The 21122-nt window shown below is 25.2% G+C and overlaps 1 protein-coding gene across 1 annotated transcript; it reads right to left on the bottom strand.

Moving 5' to 3' along the window:
• Window positions 1-4794: 4794 nt before the first annotated feature.
• LOC129614975 (uncharacterized) lies at window positions 4795-8639 on the bottom strand. Its single transcript, XM_055529973.1, has 4 exons — window positions 7808-8639; window positions 7311-7694; window positions 5030-5274; window positions 4795-4935 (listed from the first exon to the last, which is right to left on the bottom strand). The coding sequence occupies exons 1-4, from the start codon at window positions 8637-8639 to the stop codon at window positions 4795-4797; spliced, it is 1602 nt and encodes a 533-aa protein (XP_055385948.1).
• Window positions 8640-21122: the final 12483 nt, after the last annotated feature.

Genomic DNA, 21122 nt, shown 5'->3' with positions numbered 1-21122 from the left:
GTTGTGAAAAAGGATAATGATCAAATAAGAATTTGTGTCGATTTAAAACTCTCCACTTCATCGTATGGATGACATTTTGACTGGCTTACCTGGTTGCACACATTTCTGTTTGTTAGATTTGGAAGGTGCATATTTACAGGTAGAAGTCTTAGATAAATGCCAGGAATTTCTCACCATCAATACACATAAAAGCTTGTATAGATTTAAACGTCTGGTTTATGGTTTAAAATCTGCCCCAGCTATATTTCAGTCAATAATGGACCAGATTTTAATAGGTTTACCATTAGTTCGGTGTTATTAAGATGATATTCTTATTGGAGGTAAAGGTTTAGAAGACTGTAAAGGTAATTTGAATGTAGTCCTTTCGAGCTTAAATAAATATAATGTTAGGGTCAACTTAAGAAAATGTAAATTTCTTAATTATAGTCGATAGTTAGAGTCGATGGACAGATGTTCATATAATGAAAAGTACGAGAGCAGCGAAAGTTATTAATACATTAAGGGACGTTTTTTCATATTTTGGATTGCCATCTTCCATAGTTTCCGACAACGGACCACCATTTGGGTCGATTGAATTTATTAATTTTTGCAAAAAGAACAATATTAAGTGTTTAAAGAGTCCTCCATATCACTTGCCAATGAAACAGAAATTGAATAATTTTTTATTAAAGTACAGTAGTATACCCTGCACAGTAATGAATAATAAAACACCATTTAATATGATTTTTACACATACGCCAAGAACATTGACGAACATTGATAGGTTGGAATTTGAATTTAATAATGATATATCTACAAGTAAAGACAAAGCAAAAGTTTGTAAAATCCCAGTTATCCGGAAAAAATATTATGAACAGGGAAAGAAGAATTTAATAGAATACAAAAGAATTTAATAGATGCCAGGAAAAATAATAAAAAGGATTGGAAACGTTATATATTTAGTTGAAACTGATAATTTTAGGTGTTTGTACCATATAAGGCAGATGAGGAAATGTGGTCAGTTTAGGGAAATTAGGTTTTCACCAGCAGGAACAATGTTTAGGAATGTAAATCCGTTTGAGAGCAAGGATAAATTGGCTTCTAGAAGTCCTAGTGTGACTAGTTTAGTAACCAGATCAAAAACAAAAAGATTTCAGGTTATGTTAGATAATAGACCAATTGATATAGATCAAATAGACTAGGATTAAATTTTGTATAGGTACAATATTATGATTGTCTCTTATATTCGTATTATTATTATATAAACTAATTAAGTTTAATTAAAATTATTACCTGCATAGAATGTGAATTTTTTTTATTTAATGGATCCACATATGTTAGAAAAAGAAAAAATCGGTATAGAATTAGATATGTATTAACAATAATGTACTTAATTATTTTTTTTATTAAATTGATATTTAACTTATAATATTTATGTGTCAATATGGTTAGCTAGCGAATATAGTAAAGAAATTATAATATTTCTGATTTTTACCGACCGTATTGTGTAAACAATAGGTAGGTTATGTGATGGCAACAAATTTTGCATATCGAGTTTTCGGTGGGAACGTACTTCTCCATAGTAGGGAAGTGTAAATAAACTATTTTTAGCAACCTGTCGGTCTGTCGGTCTGTCGGTCTGTCGGTCTGTCGGTCTGTCGGTCTGTCGGTCTGTCCGTCTGTCGGTCTGTGTGTGGACGCGTGTATCTCAAGTTCGGCTGAACCGATTTTGATGAAATTTTATATGTAAGTTTATTTCCACCATGGCACGGATCGATCAACTTTTGGTATATATCAGGCCTCGGGAACTGCACTTTTTAGCGAGCCTGTTTTACATTTTTGAGCATATTGAAGAACATATTCAACCGATTTACTTGAAATTTCATATATAAGTTTTGCTCTACCGGCGATGAAACCTCCTAACTTTTGGAAGAAATCAGGCGTCAGCAACTGGACGTTTACTACGGGCCAAATATACATTTTTGTGTATATAAAGAGAAATAATCAACCGATTTCATTGAAATTTAATATATAAATTCCTCGTATGAAAACTATGAACATATAAATTTTTTGGAAAGATCAGGGCTCGAAAACTGATCTGCGGGCCGATTTTACATTTTTCACCATATCTACGGAACGAATTGATGGAGTTTCTTCAAATTTGATATTTGAGTTCTGGTTGTTATCGAAACTAACTGGTGAGCATTTCAGGGAATTCGGGTAGCACAAAGCGAAACTCTACTAAGAGCCAAATTTACATTTTTCTAAGTATGTTAACTATAAGCTTACTAATGTCCTAAAAATTGGAAAGAAGTATTTAACAGACATTTTTATAATATTCTGTAACACTTTCACTTAACTAGACAATACACATTGCGGTCGGTTATGTGCTGACCACATCAGATTTTTTTTATTATGTACTTACTGAAAATATTAAGATTATTTTTATAAGGGAGAGGAGAAAATGAAAATAAAATATATTTGAAATATACCTGCCTAATACATATTGAAATAAATTATAAAATAAAATATAAATAAAAAGAATTGTAAATAGAAAGAGTACATCATATTCATGAATTATAGTTTCAAATTAGAATGAAATATGATTGAAATTTCTAGATTATAAGTATGTATAAAAGATTAAAAATATTCTATTATATTTTATATTTTATTTTGAAAGTATATCAAAGAAAAATGAAAATTGTTTTGAAATTAATATATTTAAGATTTGGTTTAATTTTTATTTATATACGAGTTTTTTAATAAAGTTGAGAGGAGTGTTGTATATTTTATATCACATTATTGGCTATTGGCTTGTTGTAAAATGAATTGTTAAAAACATGCCATTGCATACTATGATACATTGTGTATAGAGTAATAAAGTTAGTCTAAGTAATACCACCGAACAGGTACCTCTTTTATTTATTACAGTAAAGTCAATACCCTTTTAGAAAACCAAAATTCAACTGCCACCATAAAACATGGACGCGGAAACGTTATAGTTTGGGGGGCATTTAGAGCAAATGGTGTGGGAGAGCTAGTGTTCGTGGAGTCAGCTATGGACAGGATGGGATATTTGAATATATTGAACAAAATTTGGTAAAAAGCGCTAGAAAAATCGGGATTGCTGGTGAATTTGTGCTTGTTCATGATAATGATCCAAAGCATTCGTCATATGTTGTTAGAAACTGGCTTCTTTACAATGTGAAACGGGTTTTGCCACATCCTCCGCAATCCCCCGACCACAATCCAATTAAACATATTTGGGATATGTGGGATAAACGATTACGGCAACATCCAATTGCTGGTATTACAAGCCTAAAGTGCAAAATAACCGAAGAATTGAAGAAAATTTCATCTGAAGATACAAAAAAGCTGGCGTTACTATTAAAATTATTTTCATTCATATACAAAACTATTTTTAGGATTGCATATATTTAGGATGATGCATACATGTCTTTGAAATAAAGCAAAAATTAATATAAAGAGGGGTTAGCATAATGCTCGATTTTAAGGTTTAATTGTGTGAGTTAAGAAAAATAATTATATTTTTTAATGTCATGGAATTTACCGTTAGCTTTTTGCGCTTATAGAAATTTTAAAAATCTTGCGGTTTCGGAAATATAAGGTGTCAAAAATTCAAATTTTACAAATTTCAAGAGTTGATTTGAGAGGGGGTGGAGATCGAAAAAAATGTTCTTCTAACGAAATGAATTACTGGTTAATATCTAAAAGCCCCTAAAATTTCTTTCAAGCATCTACAGGCTGGGGTCTAGAAGAAAAACGACATCAAAAATTTGGAAAAAAAAGACATTAGATAACGGTAAATTTGAACGGCCATTTTGTTTATCTAAAGTTTAACTATAGTATACCGCGCTAGGGGAAGTAAGCCGCTGCCTTTCTGCGTTTGCAAAATTTCAAAAATGCTTATTTTTGTTTCATTGCAACAAATAGTTAAAAAAGGCCATTTTTAGGGTTTTGGAGGGGTATAACTTCTAGAGGCGGGGAGATAGATAAAAATTTTATGTTAAAATTTTATTTTAGATTGCAACAAATAGTTAAAAAAAGCCATTTTTAGGATTTTGGAGGGGTATAATTTCTGGAGAGGGGGAGATAGCTAAAAATTTTGTTCTTCAGAAATAAGTTTCTGGTAAAGATCTATGTACGTATTAAATTTCAGCTTTTTATCTTCAAGAATGTACGGACGGACGGACTGACGAACGGACGGACGGGCGGACGGACAGAGTAAAACTAATAAGCACTTTTTTCAAAAATTTTTTGGAAAAGTGCTAAAAAGTAAAGGAAATTTTTACATCCTTACTATTAATTTTATTTTACTTTCATAATATTTACAATGTACATACATAATATGTGCAATTTTTTGGTGTATGTACAATTTTTTGACTATGTTTTTATCAAAAATTTAAAAATGTTACAATTTTTTCAAATTTACTTTTAAATAATTATTAAGTTTTCTTATTTATTTTCTGAAATTGAAGTAAAAAAATTCTTTTTTTGTTAAAATAAAATCAATTTTTCTAAAAAAATTTTGCTGTATGTACAATTTTTTGATGTACGAGTAGTGTCTGTACGAGTTGACATGTTGTCTTCAGCATTTTTTATGTTGTGAAAATGTTGTTTAATTTCACCATATGTTGTTTGAAAAGGTTTATCAAATAAATTTAAATGCAATAAAATTTTCAATTTTAGGTATGGGTAAAAATAAATTTGTTTGATGTTGCCAGAATGGGTGTTTTAGGAAGTTCAAACTCTGTTGTTTCCAATTTGTATTGATAAACCGCTATCTTTCAAAGTTCAATCACCATTAAATGTCAAAATTCCATTATTGAATAATTTGACTTCATAATTCTCATCGTGCCATACAATATTATACAAGTATGCTCTATCAAGTAAGTGAAGCCATTTAGATTCGGCACCCACTTTGGTGTTATTAATCTTCACAGGAAGTGTAATTAATTTAAAGATGTCGAAATCTGTTTTTGATAAAACCGGTATTAAAAGAAAGTTCTTAGTTTTTTATTAATTTTACATTGAGTCTGTACAATTTCGATATTATTGAGAGTTTTATATCTGATGGAATATTTTCCTTGATTCGATTCAAGTGCTCGATGATTTGTGTCGAATATAATATCAACGAATTTGCTTTTCCGTGATGTGTATCCATCATGACGTTTTTTATTGTTGGGTGCATTTCTTTAAAATCTTGGAGCGTTAATGAAAAATACTGGGTAAACATTAACAACTTTTGAGTTAAATGTTGTCCTTGTGCTTCATCTTATACTTTATCAAGTTTAAGTATAAAGTCATTTAGTTCAAGCTTAATATTTCTGAAATTAGCTAAGTATATATTGTTCAGAATCACTTTTAGTAACTGATTGGTAGCCTCGATGACTGCCGTTTGGTTTTTCATTAAGTTAAGTAAATATTGCTCATTTCGTTGGACGTTTTTAAATTTTTTTCCATATTCTTCGCATAGTTATCAACCAATATACCAAACAGTACATTTGTTCAAGTACCAACTGTATTAATCAGTCCTTTGTTAGGTAATTCAGAGATAACCACTGTTCAGAGATAACCACAATTCTAATGAACTATGCATATTTTAAAATTAAAATTAAAATAAAATTAAAAACTAAAATTATTACTATTATTATTATTATTATTATTATTATTATTATTATAATTATTATTATTATTATGTTATTATTATTATAATTATTATTATTATTATTATTGTTTTTGTTATTATTGTTATCATTATTATTATTATTTTTAATATTATTATTATTAATGTTATTATGATTATTACTGTTATTATTATTATTATAATTATTATTATTATTATTTTCATTATTATTATTATTATTATTATTATTATAATTTCAATTATAATAATGGTAATTATAATTATTATTATTATTATTATTTTCATTATTATTATTGTTATTATTATTATTATTATTATTATCATTAATATTATAATTATTATTATTATTATTATTATTTTCACTTTTGTAATTTTTATTGTTATTATTTTTATTTTTAATATTATTATTTCAATTATTATTATTATTATTATTATTATTATTATTATTATTATTATTATTATTATTATTATTATTATTATTATTATTATTATTATTATTACTATTATTATTATTTTCATTATTATTATTATTTTAATCACTTTCATTGTTATTATAATTTTTGTAATTGTTGTTATTTTTATTATCATTACAATTATAATTATTATAAATATTATTATTATAATTATTATTATTATTATTTTCATTATTATTATTATTAATATTATTATTATTATTATTAATATTATTGTTATTATTATTATTATTATTATTATTATTATTTTTTTTATTTTATTCAAACTTAATGCCTAAAGAAGTACAAAATCTCAATATAAGGCTAAATTATTCAATAACAATTTTTCAAGAGCAAATATTAAAGAAAGTAAAAAAAACAAGTGCAATTTAAAGAGAAAGTAAAAAAAAGAGAAAACGAAAAATAAAATTCAAACAATAATAAATTCAGTATGTTATTTTGATATTTAAATTAAGAGAAAAATGAGATAAAACTAAAATTTAACGTTACTTTGTAATGATGATAATAATGTAAGAGAAAAAAAGAACAAAGTTAAACACACTAAAATTAATAATTACAGTAAACTCTTTTTGAATTTAACTAAGATTTATATTTGAATGCATCGCGTATTTATTTATATATATCTTTTTTAAGGCCTCCTTCAGTTTTGGTTTCGTCATGGATTTCAAACTATGATCTAAATTATTATATAGTTTGATTGCTTGGTATAATGATGTATGAGTCCCATATCTACAGGTATTCTTTTTATCAAAATGTAATAGATTTTGACTTCTTGTATTAACTCGATGATGATCTTTTCTTTTGGATATGATTGTGCTTGTGTGAATATTATCAGCATTTATTTAATAATATAAAGCATTAATTTGATATTGACTAAATCACGAATTAACAGTAAATCATTACTTCGATGGATATATTTAGTATTTTCACGCTAGTTTAAGCTATAAAGATTTCTTATGGCTCTATTTTGAATAATTTGTATCTCATCGTTAGTTGTTTTAGGTGCCGTACCCCACAGCTTGGTTCCGTAACTAACATGACTATGAAATAGTGCGTAATACTTTGATTTTTTTATTCTATTTGGAAGAAACGAAATTATTTTGTAAAAGATTCCAGCAACTGAAGACAACTTTTTACTGAGATAGTCAATGTGAGATAAAGATATTTAAAATTATCAACTTGTTGTAAACTTTCATTTGCAATCTTTATATTCAGTTTAGGGGCCGTTGCAGCAACAATTAAATATTTAGTTTTGTTTCGATTCACTGTCAATTTTTGAGTTTTCATCCATTCAAGGTAAATGACCTTATCTAGTTCTCGATTCATTCTATTTTGTAGATCTTTGTAACTATCGGCTTGAAATACCAAACAAATATCATCTGCATAAAGATATATATCAGCTTCAATTCCGATTTTGTTTATACTATCCATATAGACTATAAACAGCAGAGGACCCAAAATGCTGCCTTGAGGTACACCATATGTAACCAATTGATTTTCGCTTTTATTGGCTCCAATATGTGTGAATTGTTTCCGATTTTGTAGATAAGATGAAAACCATTTGTTAGCAAACCCTTTAATTCCATAACTACGTAATTTCATCAGCAGTATTTTATGATCAACTGTGTCGAAGGCCTTTGACAGATCCATAAATAATAAAAGTATTGAACACGATTGATCATATCACCTACAGAAGTTTCGGTGTTGGATTTGATTCTGTAACCATATTGCATTTTTGAAAGAATCTTGTTATTTTCGAGAAATCGAGAAACCTGTGTGTATACAACTTTTTCTATAATTTTAGATGGGCCAGGAGCAATACAAATTGGTCTATAATTATTATAATCACTCTTATCACCAGATTTGAAAATTGGAACAATTCTTCCCAGTTTTAAGGCTTCAGGAAAAACACCCTCAGCCAGCGATTCATTAATTATCAAAGCAATTGAATCACATAAATACTCATTACATATTTTAATCAGATTATTCGATAAATTAAGTGAATCTGTTGTTTTTGAGCTTTTTAGCTGTTTAATAATCTTATTTATTTCATTTTTATCAGAAAACTCAAATTCAAACGACAAGTCAGTATAAGATTGAGGGTAAAAAATTTTACTTTCAAAATTTTTTGTCATTGATTCACCAATTCCAGCAAAATGTTTATTTAAATTATTAATTTCTATTTCAGCATTCTGCTCTGACAATCCTTTTAGTAAATCAACACCACTTTTATTACTGACTCTGTTATATAACATATTTTTTATGCATTGCCATATTTTCGAGGAATCTGTAGAATGTTCTGCAAACTTTTTTTCAAAATATTTTTGTTTTTTATATCTACGCATGCTTGTAACCTTATTGCGATAATATTTATATTGATTTTCTAAGAATGTATTGGAACTATCACGTGACCATTTTGAAAACGAACCATTTTTAATCTTCACTGCCTCAATAAGTTCTTTATCGATCCAGTGCTGGTTATGCTTGCGTTTTATATTTGATAATTTGTACGATTCCATGTCCTTTCATTAAATTTTTCAAGCCAATCACTGACGGTGTCTTGAAATCACCAGTGATATAAGTGTTATTTTTACAATTGATATTTACTATGCAGTTTTGAAATTCATCTAGAAAATTTGTTTGATACAATGTTTGGTGCTCGATAAACATTGATAATATTAGATTATTAATGATTAAATGTTAAAATGTCTATTGTTTATAGTTATTTTAACGCTTGAGAAACTATCAGAGTTGTCGCTGAAAGAATATATTTTCGTGTAACTTAAGTTTTTATTTATAAAAATGCCACAACTCCCACCACTCTTATCTGGCCAGCAAGAATATTCAGCATTATAGTTAAACCCAGGTTTCAGTGATACAAACAACATCAACTTGGTAATCAAAAGACTTCAATAATATATTAAAATCATCTATTTTATTTTTTAAACTTCGAGCATTCAAGTATAAAATTTTTAAGGAATCTAAGCTTAACAAAATTTCATTAAGTGTGTCATAAAATAGATTTTTTGGGTTAATGAGAAATTGGTTATGTTGATTATTTTGATAGTTCATTTTAAATATAAATATTTTTTATTAACCTAAGTGAATTCAATTTTTTTGTCTTTTCTCATGTCTCTTGCTTTTTTGAATAAAAAGCTATAATAATTTGATAAATATTCATTTATATATATTGGAGATTTGTTATTATCATTGAATATTTTACCAGAATGAAGGAAAGCTTTATTTTTAACCAGTTCTTTATATTTTGAAAGTAAATTTACTTTTGAAGTGTTTTGCATAAATTCAATAATTATTGGGGCTGATTGCAAAGTGTCATTTGCTCGTTCATTTTTTTTGCGATATATTTCTTTTATAATATTCGTTGAACAATCAATATCTAAATTGTTTAACAATTTTGTTGCAATTGAGGTTAGGTTTTCATTTTCATTTTTTGGTACACCATAGACTTTTATACTATTTTTTAATTATGCTTTAAAAAATAGTATAAAAGTCCAAATGTTTTAAAATTTAAATCCAAATGTTTTAATTTAGATTTAAGTTCATCGTATTATTATTATTATTATTATTATTATTATTATTATTATTATTATTATTTTTAATATTATTATTATTTTGATTATTATTATTATTATTATTATTAATATTGTTATTATTTTGATTATTATTATTATTATTATTATTATTATTATTACTTTAATTATTGTTATTATTATTAATGTTATTATTATTATGATCGTTATTATTATTATTACTATTTTTATTATTGTTATTATTTTTATTATTATTATTATTTTTGTGATTAATATTATTATTACTATTATTAATATTATTATTATTATTAGAATTATTACATTTATTATTATTGTTATTATCATTATTATTATTATTATTATTATTATTATTATGATTATTTTTGTTATTATTATTAGTTTATTATTGTTATTATTTTTATTGTTATTAGTTTTATTTTTGTGATTATTATTGTCATTACTATTAGTATAATTATTATTGTTATTATTGCTTTTATTATTATTATTTTTATATAATTGTTGTTATTATTTTCGTTATTATTGTTGTTATTATCATGGTTATTTTCATTATTATTATTATTCTTTTTTATTATTATGATTATTATCATTATGGTTATTATTTTTATAATTATTATTATAGTTATTACGGATCTATCTAGAAAGAAATCGGGGGTCATGCGATCACCCCCATTGGTGACGAGGATGAACTGGCTAGAGAAACTGACTGGATCCTACAACAGAATAATGCAAAAAAGCGAAAAATGTAAATGTCTCCTGAAATAACTTCAGAGAGGACAGGTAACAAAAATAATTAAAACAGCCCTAAAATGAAGGCTGAAAATCGAAAAAAGCACAAGTTTCCTCCAGTTATATTGAGCAATATTAAAAACTACTCCCACATAGTTAAGATATTAAAAGAAGAAAGAATAAACGTTAGGGTCAATATGATGAATAATTAAATACCAGTTAAAAATAAATGTGAAAAATGAAAATGAATACAGATTACTAACAAAAGCTATAAATTAGGCCAGACTTGAGTGGCACTCGTAAGAGAATAAACTGTCGAGGCCAGTTAAAGTTATGGCTAGAAATCTCCATCCATCGTGTGAGCCAGAGGATATAAAAAAAGGGCTTATTAGCAAAGGCTTTAAATGTCTAGATGTTGTAAATAAAATTAGAAGTTAAAAAGAAAATGGAAAATACATTTCAGTAAAACTTCTTCATTTCAGAAGAGATAAGCAAGATATATAAAATAGAATACTTATACCACATGAGAGTAAAAATTGAAGCTCTTAGAAGCACCAAATCTATTCCGGAATACAAGACACGCCACAGATTTGGACACACACAAAAGTTTTGCCAAAGAGAGGCTAGATGTGTAAAATGTGCTGGTAATCATATGACAGCAGAGTGCAACAAGGATAATTTTCAGCCCAAATGTGCGAACTGCTGTTACTGTTTAACTGAAGGTTGTGCTAAAGGGAGTATGGTATTCACAAGCGCTTTAAAGCAAAACCCCACAAAACAGGAAAATGAAGGAACCTGGGACAAAACCCCACAAATTAAAAGAAATGACGCAGACATTATGCAAATGATGCATAGTATGTTGATTAGAATTGACGAGATCTCTAATAGTTTATTAAAAGCAGAAAATGCGTAGACTGAGGTGTATACGGGGACACCAAAGAAATTAAGAAAAAATGTACGTAAATGAGGTACGTATAGTAACTTGGAATGCTAATGGTGTTCTTAATAAGAAACAAGAATTGGAGGTCTTTCTCAAAACGAGAAATATAGATATTTGTTTGCTGTCGGAAGCTCATTTGACATATTATACAGGCCTTAAAATAAAAGGCTATGATTGCTATAAAGCGGTACATTCCAGCAATTAGCCAGGAGGAGGTAGTGCAATATTAATAAAAGAAAGTGTAGAACATATCGAAGAATTCAAGATAGAAACTGCTGAAATTCAGCTTATTTTGATTTTGCTATTTTTTGATATTTGGTGCTGGATACTGTCTACCAAATTGCAGCATAAAGAAAAATATTTTTAAAGATTTCCTGTACAAGCATGGACACAGATATCTAATAGGAGGTGACTATAATGCCAAACATACAGATTGGGATTCTAGAATCACCTCAACTAAAGGAAGAGAGCAAAGAAAAGCTACTCAAGACCTAGGTTGTTGTTATCACTCCACTGGCACTCCTACTTATTGGCCTACCGACACTAACAAGATTCCTGATGTTATTGAGTTTTTTATAACCAAAAAAATATCAGAAAACTTTCTAAGCCTTGAAGATAACTATGATTTTAATTCGGATCACTCTGCTGTCATATTAAAATTAAGTGAAAAAATAACTAAAACATTATTTAGGCCTAGTTTAACAAATAGCACTACAGATTGGGCGAGCTTTAAATACGAAATAATAAACAATATTGACGTAAGTATTAATATACAATCAAGAGAACAATTAGATGTGGAGTTAGAAGGATTTATTAAAATCATACAAAAAGCTGCATTGAACAATACAAAAATGTCAAAGTACAAACCGACAGCAAATAGCTATCCTGGAGAAATAACTGATTTAGTAGGTGAAAAGAGAAGGGCCAGACGTAGATGGCAACGTGCGCGTCACCCTGATGATAAGACTGTTTTAAACAGACTTACTCAGGTGCTTAAAATAAAAGCCCAAGAGTTTAAATCGGCAACGTACGAAAATTATATTGTCAACTTTAAAACTTTAAAACTTGTCAGGTACGAAGGAAACGAATTATTCCTTATGGAAGGCGGCAAAGAGCAAAAAGACACCGATTAGGCACGCTCTGCCACTGATGAAAGCAAATGGCAGTTGAGCGAGGAACAATATAGAAAAGGCCGAATTGCTTGCTGAACACTTGGAAAGCATATTCACGCCAAACGGAATAACCTCAGACGTATGGTTGGTGGAATCTATCGCAAATGAAGCAGACAGCTCAATTAGAAATTGACCACTTACTCAATTAGAAATTGCGGAAGAGATAAGATCCCTGAAGTTGAAAAAATTGCCAGGTTTTGATCTTATTACTGCGGAAGTGCTGAGAGAGCTAGCAGACGAGGTACTGGAATATCTGACGAAAATCATGAATACAGCTATGGATTTTGGATATGTTCCTTGGGCTTGGAAAGTCGCGGAGGTAATTATGGTTCCCAAACCAGGGAAATCCTTGAGGGAAACAAAGTCTTACAGGTCCATGTCAATGTTACCAATGATGTCTAAACTTTTTGAAAAGCTGTTATTAAGGAGATTGGAGCCAATAATAGAAAATAGGGAAAGCTTAGAAAATAAGGAAATGTGCTCTTCTATGTTTCTAGACGTAGCACACACATTCGACAAGGTATGACAAAAAGGCCTTATACTTAACATCGTCATTTGTACAAATTTTGAAATCTTACTTAGCTGATAGATTATTTAGAATTAAACAAGATGCTGAATATTCCACGCTAAGAGAAATAAGGGCAGGTGTGCCTCAAGGCAATATATTGGGCCCAACGTTGTACCTGCTATACACGAGTGATTTGCCACAGAGAGAAAATGCTACGGTAGCCACTTTTGCTGACGATACTGCAATATTGGCAGTAGGAGCGAATATTGACGATTCGACAAAAAAGGTACAGGCAGCAATTAATAAAATTAGCCAGTGGACAAGAGATTGGAAGGTAAAGTTGAATGAAGCAAAATTGATTCACATAAACTTCACCAATCGGAAAATACTCAGCAAAATACCTAGGAATGACTTTAGATGTCTAGCTAAGGTGGAAAGAGCATATAAAGGATAAACACATAGAATTAGAAAATAAATATAGAGAAAATTATTGGCTCCTAAGCCATAAGTCCAAAATGGCAACTGATAATGAGGTATTAATTTATAATCAAATCATTAAGCCAATATGGCGATATGGCATTCAACTATGGGGTTGTGTTAAGAAGATTCATATTAACAAAATTCAAGTCTTCCTAAATTCCAAATTCTTAAAATATTCCATTTTTATTCTCAAGAATAAAATATTATTTTATTCCATTATTATTCTCAAGTAAGAAAATATTGTAAATAAACGAGTGTATCAAAAACATTGAACTGAAAAAAATTAAATTAAGTCAGGCAAAAATTTTGTTATTTTTATTTTGATAACAAATTTTTTTTTTCATATTTTATTTGTCATTTCATAAAAGTTAGGTAAAAACATTCGAATTTATGAAAGTAATACATAGCTACAAATTTAAAATTTCATACTTTGTTGTACGGTACATACCTATTCAAAGTAGATACACAATATGATGTATTAATATGTACGTTTCCCGTTTATATGGCTGTTTCAAGCTTATTATTGTCTATATAAACGTCACTTGACCAAAAGGCGGCTTCATTCAAGTCGCTTACTTGACTTGAAATGCTAATAACGATTTGAAATTTAATAGCTAAACGTCGTTTTTGAGCTTTTAAGCTAACATAGTAAAAACGCTGCTTGAGTTTCGAGTTTTATTTAAGCAATTTATAAAAAAAATACCTATTATCGATACGCGTGTATGTATGTATATTTATAAAAAATATTTGTTTTAAATTTTTAAAACAAAATTGAAATAAAAATAAAAACTTCATAGTTTATATTAAAATAAATGTAATGACAATTACTAATTACATATTTTAAGTTTTATGTTAATATTATTTATATTTTTCAAATTATAAACATATAATATGTAAATTATAATTTTTTTTTATTTTAGTAGTCAAATTTTGTTTTTAAATCTTTTCGCTTTTATAATATGGATACACCATTTGTGGCACCTTGTATTGGAATAAGTTACAGAAATAAAACTCCCGCTTTTAAAATTCTTATAATTTTTTCCTATACTTTATATACGAAAAAATAAATAATCCCCGCTTTTAAAATACATTATAAAAAACAGGTCGACATCTATTGCATACTTTTTCCCTTTCTCAAAAATTCTTGTGTATAAAAATGAAAATAAGAAGGTATATACTGCTTAACTCTTTTAGCTAAAGGAATTTTTTTTTACAAATATTGGTAAGTTGTAAATGGAAAGTCGAACTACTTAATAATAGATATATGTACTTTGGTTACAATGTTGTTATATATTTTCTGCAAACTAAATTAAATCAGCAATGAAATTAGTGCATTGCATAAATTATGAAATGAACACTTAAAGAAGAGAATTGAGTGAAATAATTCTGTTACTTTTTCTTACCGTTGCTTTTATTTATGAACTTGGGTACTGTGTTCAATTGTATCATGTATATTTATATTATGTTAGAAATAGAAAAAAAATATTTATGTAATGTGCAAATTGATGCCAACTTTTTTCGCTTATATAGTGCATATATAGTGCAAAATAAGTACTGAATTACTCACGTGTTTTAGCAAAACAGTGCTAAAAATTTTTTTTAAAATTTTCAATTAATGATTTATATTTCAGGTTTCTTCGTTTTCATGTTTATTTCATACATATGTACTTAAATAAAATTAATAACTATATAAATAAAGAAAAAAGTTTTTTCTTTCTCATAACAGTAGGTACAATTGAAGACTAAGTGTTTTCCTTAATTCCTAAAAGTAAGAAGTTTAAAGCTTAAGAATATAAGAAGATTGATAATACACATTAAGTTTTTAAAGTTTGAAGAAAAATTAAATTGTAAAAAACACTCTAACATGTGTTTGGATTGTGAAAACTTTCCAAAATTCGAACGGGAAATATAGATGATTTGAATTGTAATTTATTAACGACCTCACTATTTCGTCCATCTCTTCATTGAAGGTTTCTTTTTTTAGAATTGCAAATATTAAGAGTTTCAATTTTATTTATCACATTTTGTGGGAAATTTGAATTGAAATTCGTTAAAATGTCAATAGGGGTGGTCAAAATTAAAAGTTAGACCAATTCCAACCAAACTAACCTGCAGCTATACTAAAGTAACCTGCACTTCGTGAAAAGTATATTAACTTTGGTATAGAGTTTGTAACTACTTTAAGGAGTCATCTGAGGTATGTACATATATTATATAATATTATATATTATTCATACTTAGCGTAAAATTTTACGTTGATTTAAACATGTTCATCCGTCCCTCCGCTTTTATTATTGTTATGATTTTTATTATTATTGCCATTACAAGTATTTTTATTATTAATATTATTGTTATAATCATTATTATTACTATTTTCGTTATTATTATTATTATTATTATTATTAATATTATAGTAATAAATATTATAATTTGTATTATTATTATTTTTATTATAATTATTATTATTTTTATTATAATTTCTATTATAATTATTATTATATTAATTTTTGTGATTATTATTATTACAATTACTAATATTATTATTATTACTATTGTTATTATAGTTATTATTATAAAAGTAAAAATTATTATTATTATTATTTTCTATTGTTAAAATTATTATTATTATAATTTTTGTGATTATTACTATTATTAATATTATTATTACTTTTATTATTATTTTTATTATTATTATTATTATTATTATAATTTTTGTGATTGTTATCATTAGTATTACTATTGTTATTATTGTTATTATTATAAAAATCATTATTATTACTATTTTTCTATTATAATTATTATTATAGTTAATATTATTACTAATATTATTAATGTTATTATTTTATTTATTAATATTTTTATTACTATTATTATTATAGTTATTACTATAAAAATAATTATTATTATTATCACTATTATTATTATGTGTTTATTATTATTATTAATATTATTGTTATTATTATAATTACTATTATTATTAATATTATTGTTATTATTATTATTATAAATATCATTATTATCATTATTATTATTATTACTATTATTGTTATTTTTATTATAATTATTAATATTATTATTATTATTATTATTATTATTATTATTACTATTATTATTATTGTTATTATTATAATTATTATTATTATTATTATTATGATTTATTATTATGATTTATTATTATTATTATTAATATTGTTATTAATATTATTATTATTGTTACTATCGTTATTATTATTATTTACTATTATTATTATTATTATTATTATTATTATTATTATTATTATTATTATTATTATTATAATTATTATTATTATTGTTATTATTATTTTTCTTTAATTCCATTTTTATTATTATTACTACAACTTATATTATAGTTATTGTTATTATTATTATTTTTGTTATTTCCATTATTATTATTATCGTTGCTAGTATTATTATTATTAGTATTACAAATATTGTTTTTTTTATTATACGAGTAATTATTATTGTTATTAATGCAATTTTTACTATTATTATTAATATTACCATTATTACAATTATTATTATTATTATTATTATTATTATTATTATCATTATTATTATTATTTTCATTATTATTATTATTTTAGTCACTTTAATTGTTTTTATCATTTTTGTAATTGTTATTGTTATTGATATTATTATTATTATTATTATTATTATTATTATTGTTACTATTACCATTATTATTATTATCAAGATTGCTACAAATATCATTATTGTTGTTATCATTGTTAATATCATTATTTTCATTAATATTATTATTATGATTCTTATTATTATTATTATTGTTGCTATATTTTTTATTATTAAATAAAAATACTTTTATTATTAATATTATTATTATAATTATTATTATTATAAATATTATTATTATTTTCATTATTATTATTATTGTTATTGTTATTATTATTATTATTATTGTTGTTGTTGTTAATTTTATTGTTATTATTATTATTACTAATATTATTATTATTATATTATTGTAATAATTATTATAATTATTTTCTTTATTATTACTTTTATTATAATTATTATTATTTTTATTATAATTTTTATTATTATTATTTTTGTGATTACTATTATCATTATTACTATTATTATTTATATTGTTATTTTAGTTGTGATTATTTTTATTATTATTATAATTATTATTATTATCACTATTATTAAAGTTATTATTATTATTATTATTGTTACTATCATTATTATTAACATAATTATTATTTTTATAACAATAATTATTATTATTATTATTTTTATAATAATTATTATTATTATTTTCATTATGATTGTTGTTATGATTAGTATTATTCTTATAATTATTATAATTATTTTTATTATTATTATTGTTATTATTATTATTATTTTTATTATTATTGTTATTTTTACTATGATTATTATTATTTCTATTATTATTATTATTATTATTATTATAATTATTGCTATTATTATTGTTACTATTATAATTATTAACATTATTGTTAATTTCATATTAATTATTATTATTATTTTCATTATTAATATTGTTATAATTAGTATTATTATTATAAATATTATTATTATTTTCGTTATTGTTATTTTTGTTATAATTAGTATTATTATTATAATTATTATTTTCATTATTATTGTTATTATTATAATGATTATTACTATTATTGTTATTATTATTATGATTATTGTAATTATGATTATTATTGTTATTATTATTATTATTATTATTATTATTATTATTATTATTATTATTATTATTATTATTATTATTATTGCTTTTATTATTCTTATTATTAATTTTATTATAATTATTATTATTTTTATTATTATTTTTACTTTCATTTTTATTATTATTATTATTATTACTACTATTTTTAATTCCATTTTTATTATTATTACTACTATTTTTATTATTATTATAATTTTTATCATAATAATAATAATTATACTTGTTATTATTGTTATTGTTGTTATTTTTATACCCTGCACTTCGTGAAGGGTATATTAACTTTGGTATGGAGTTTGTAACTACTTGAAGGAGTCATCTGCGGTATGGACATATATATATATTCTTGCTCAGCGTAAAATTCTGCGTTGATTTAGACATGTCCGTCCATCCGTCCGTCTGTCCGTCCGTCCGTCCGATCGTACGATAACTCAAAAACGAATAATGCAATCGACACCAAACTTTCACAAGTCGCTTCTTTTGTGTCAAGGACGAACCCTATTGTTATTGGACCAATTCTGACAACGGGTTCGGGTAGTTGCCATACAACTCAAAGAGTTTATTTTATGTATTTCAAAAACTAATAAAGGTATAAATATAAAATTTTGTATATATGTGTCTAATTATATTCTACATATGCTCTAAAAATTTTAATGAGATAGCTGCACCGGTTCGGGTGGCTGCCATACAACTCCAAAAGCTTATTTTAAATATTTGGAAAAATGATAAAGTCAGATTCATGAAACTTGGCAGTTGTGTGTCCAATTATAGGTCAAAGATATTTGTGAAGTTTTGGTGGAACTGCTTGACAGGTTCGAGTAGCTCCCATACAAGTCCAAAAGCTTAGTTTAAATATTTGAAAAAATAAAGAAGTTAGATTCATGAAACTTGGCAGTTGTGTGTCCAATTTTAGGTCAAAGATATTTCTGAAGTTTTGGTGGAATTGCTTGACAGGTTCGAGTGGCTCCCATACAAGTCCAAAAGCTTATTTTAAATATTTGGAAAAGTAATAAAGTTAGATTCATGAAACTTGGCAGTTGTGTGTCCGATTATAGATCAGATATATTAGCGAAGTTTTAGTGGAATTGCTTGGCAGGTTCGGGTACCTGCCATACAACTCCAAAAGCTAATTTTAAATATTTGGAAAAATAATAAAGACAGATTCATAAAACTTGGCAGTTGTGTGTCCAATTATAGATCAGATATATTTGCGAAGTTTTAGTGTAATTGCTTGGCAGGTTCGGGTACCTGCCATACAACTCCAAAAGCTAATTTTAAATATTTGGAAAAATAATAAAGACAGATTCATAAAACTTGGCAGTTGTGTGTCCAATTTTAGGTCAAAGATATTTCTGAAGTTTTGGTGGAATTGCTTGACAGGTTCGAGTGGCTCCCATACAAGTCCAAAAGCTTATTTTAAATATTTGGAAAAGTAATAAAGTTAGATTCATGAAACTTGGCAGTTGTGTGTCCGATTATAGATCAGATATATTAGCGAAGTTTTGGTGGAATTTCTTGACAGGTTCGAGTAGCTCCCATACAAGTCCAAAAGCTTACTTTAAATATTTAAAAAAATAAAGAAGTTAGATTCATGAAACTTGGTAGTTGTGTGTTCAGTTATAGGTCAGGCATATCCGTGAAGTTTCTATAGAATGGTTTCACAGGTTTGAGTAATCGCTATACAACAATGAAAGGTGCAGGGTATAATTCAATCGGTTCATACCGACTGAAACGTTTTTACTTATTATGATTTTCATTACTATTATTATTGTTATTATTCTTATCATTGTTATAAAAATAATAGTCATTATTATTATTATGATTATTATAATTTTTATTATTATTATTATTATTATTATTGTTATTATTTTTATTATTATTATTATTGTTATTAATGTTATAATAATTATTTTATCACCATTATTAATATTATTGTTATAATTGTTACTATTATTAATATTATTATTATAATTATTATTATTATAATTATTATTATTATTATTATTATTATCATTATTATTATTATTATTATTATTATAATTTTTTTTATTATTAATATTATTATCATTATTATTATTATTTTTATTAAGATTATTTTTATTATTATTATTAATATTATTATTATTATAATTATTGTAATCATTATTATTATTGTTATTATTATTATTATAATTATTATAGTTATTATTATTATTACTATTATTAATATTATTATTATTATTATTATTATTATTATTATTAATATTACTATTGTTATGACTGTTAAAATTTTCTCTTCTTCAATTTGGAGCATATCTTGAAAATCTAACTAGTTAACACCTCGTCTTAAAATATAAAAAATCTTTGTATAAACTGTTCTTGTAAAATATATTTGGAAGTCAATTTTTTGAAATCTGTAGTGTGACTGTTTCCACTTAAGAGAGTTTCAAAAAGTAATTCAATTACAAAAAGGCTTCATTATGCATCGGATCTGACAACAAGTTGTTACATTATTGTAAAAATGAGCACATAAATTAATCTCTAAAATGAGTTTACGGGTTTGGTGTTTGTTATTTTATTTATGTGCTATAGTCCATATGACTTTCTTACTTGTTCATAATGATACTAAATGCGAATTAATTAAAGTTCTTAAATCGAAAACAAAATGAAATCGAGTGTGAGTCACTGCTGTAATGAAAAGTCAATAATAATAACAACTACTGTAATGAAAAGTCAAATTTGATAGTGAACTCGAACCCGTATAGAAAATAATAATTCGATACTTGTGAAAATTAAATCTTAGAAACGTATTATTAATTACATATAGAAAATGGTTTGTTCGTCAGTCTAAGTTCTGTCGTAAAAACTATATAGATCTCCGTAAAAAGTT

Source organism: Condylostylus longicornis, unplaced genomic scaffold, assembly GCF_029603195.1.
Source record: "Condylostylus longicornis isolate FDR11 unplaced genomic scaffold, ASM2960319v2 ptg000133l, whole genome shotgun sequence".
NCBI classification, from domain to species: Eukaryota; Metazoa; Arthropoda; class Insecta; order Diptera; family Dolichopodidae; genus Condylostylus; species Condylostylus longicornis.
This window is presented reverse-complemented; position numbering and strand designations above follow the sequence as displayed.

Bases quoted from the DNA above. Each gene is read 5' to 3' on its own strand.
- LOC129614975 (XM_055529973.1), bottom strand. From the start codon at position 8,639: ATGGAATCGTACAAATTATCAAATATAAAACGCAAGCATAACCAGCAC. The intron at 7,695-7,807 runs GTGATATGATCA...ATGGAATTAAAG, and splicing joins CAACACCGAAACTTCTGTAG to GGTTTGCTAACAAATGGTTT. The intron at 5,275-7,310 runs GTTTACAACAAG...ATAAAGTATAAG, and splicing joins TATAAAGATTGCAAATGAAA to ATGAAGCACAAGGACAACAT.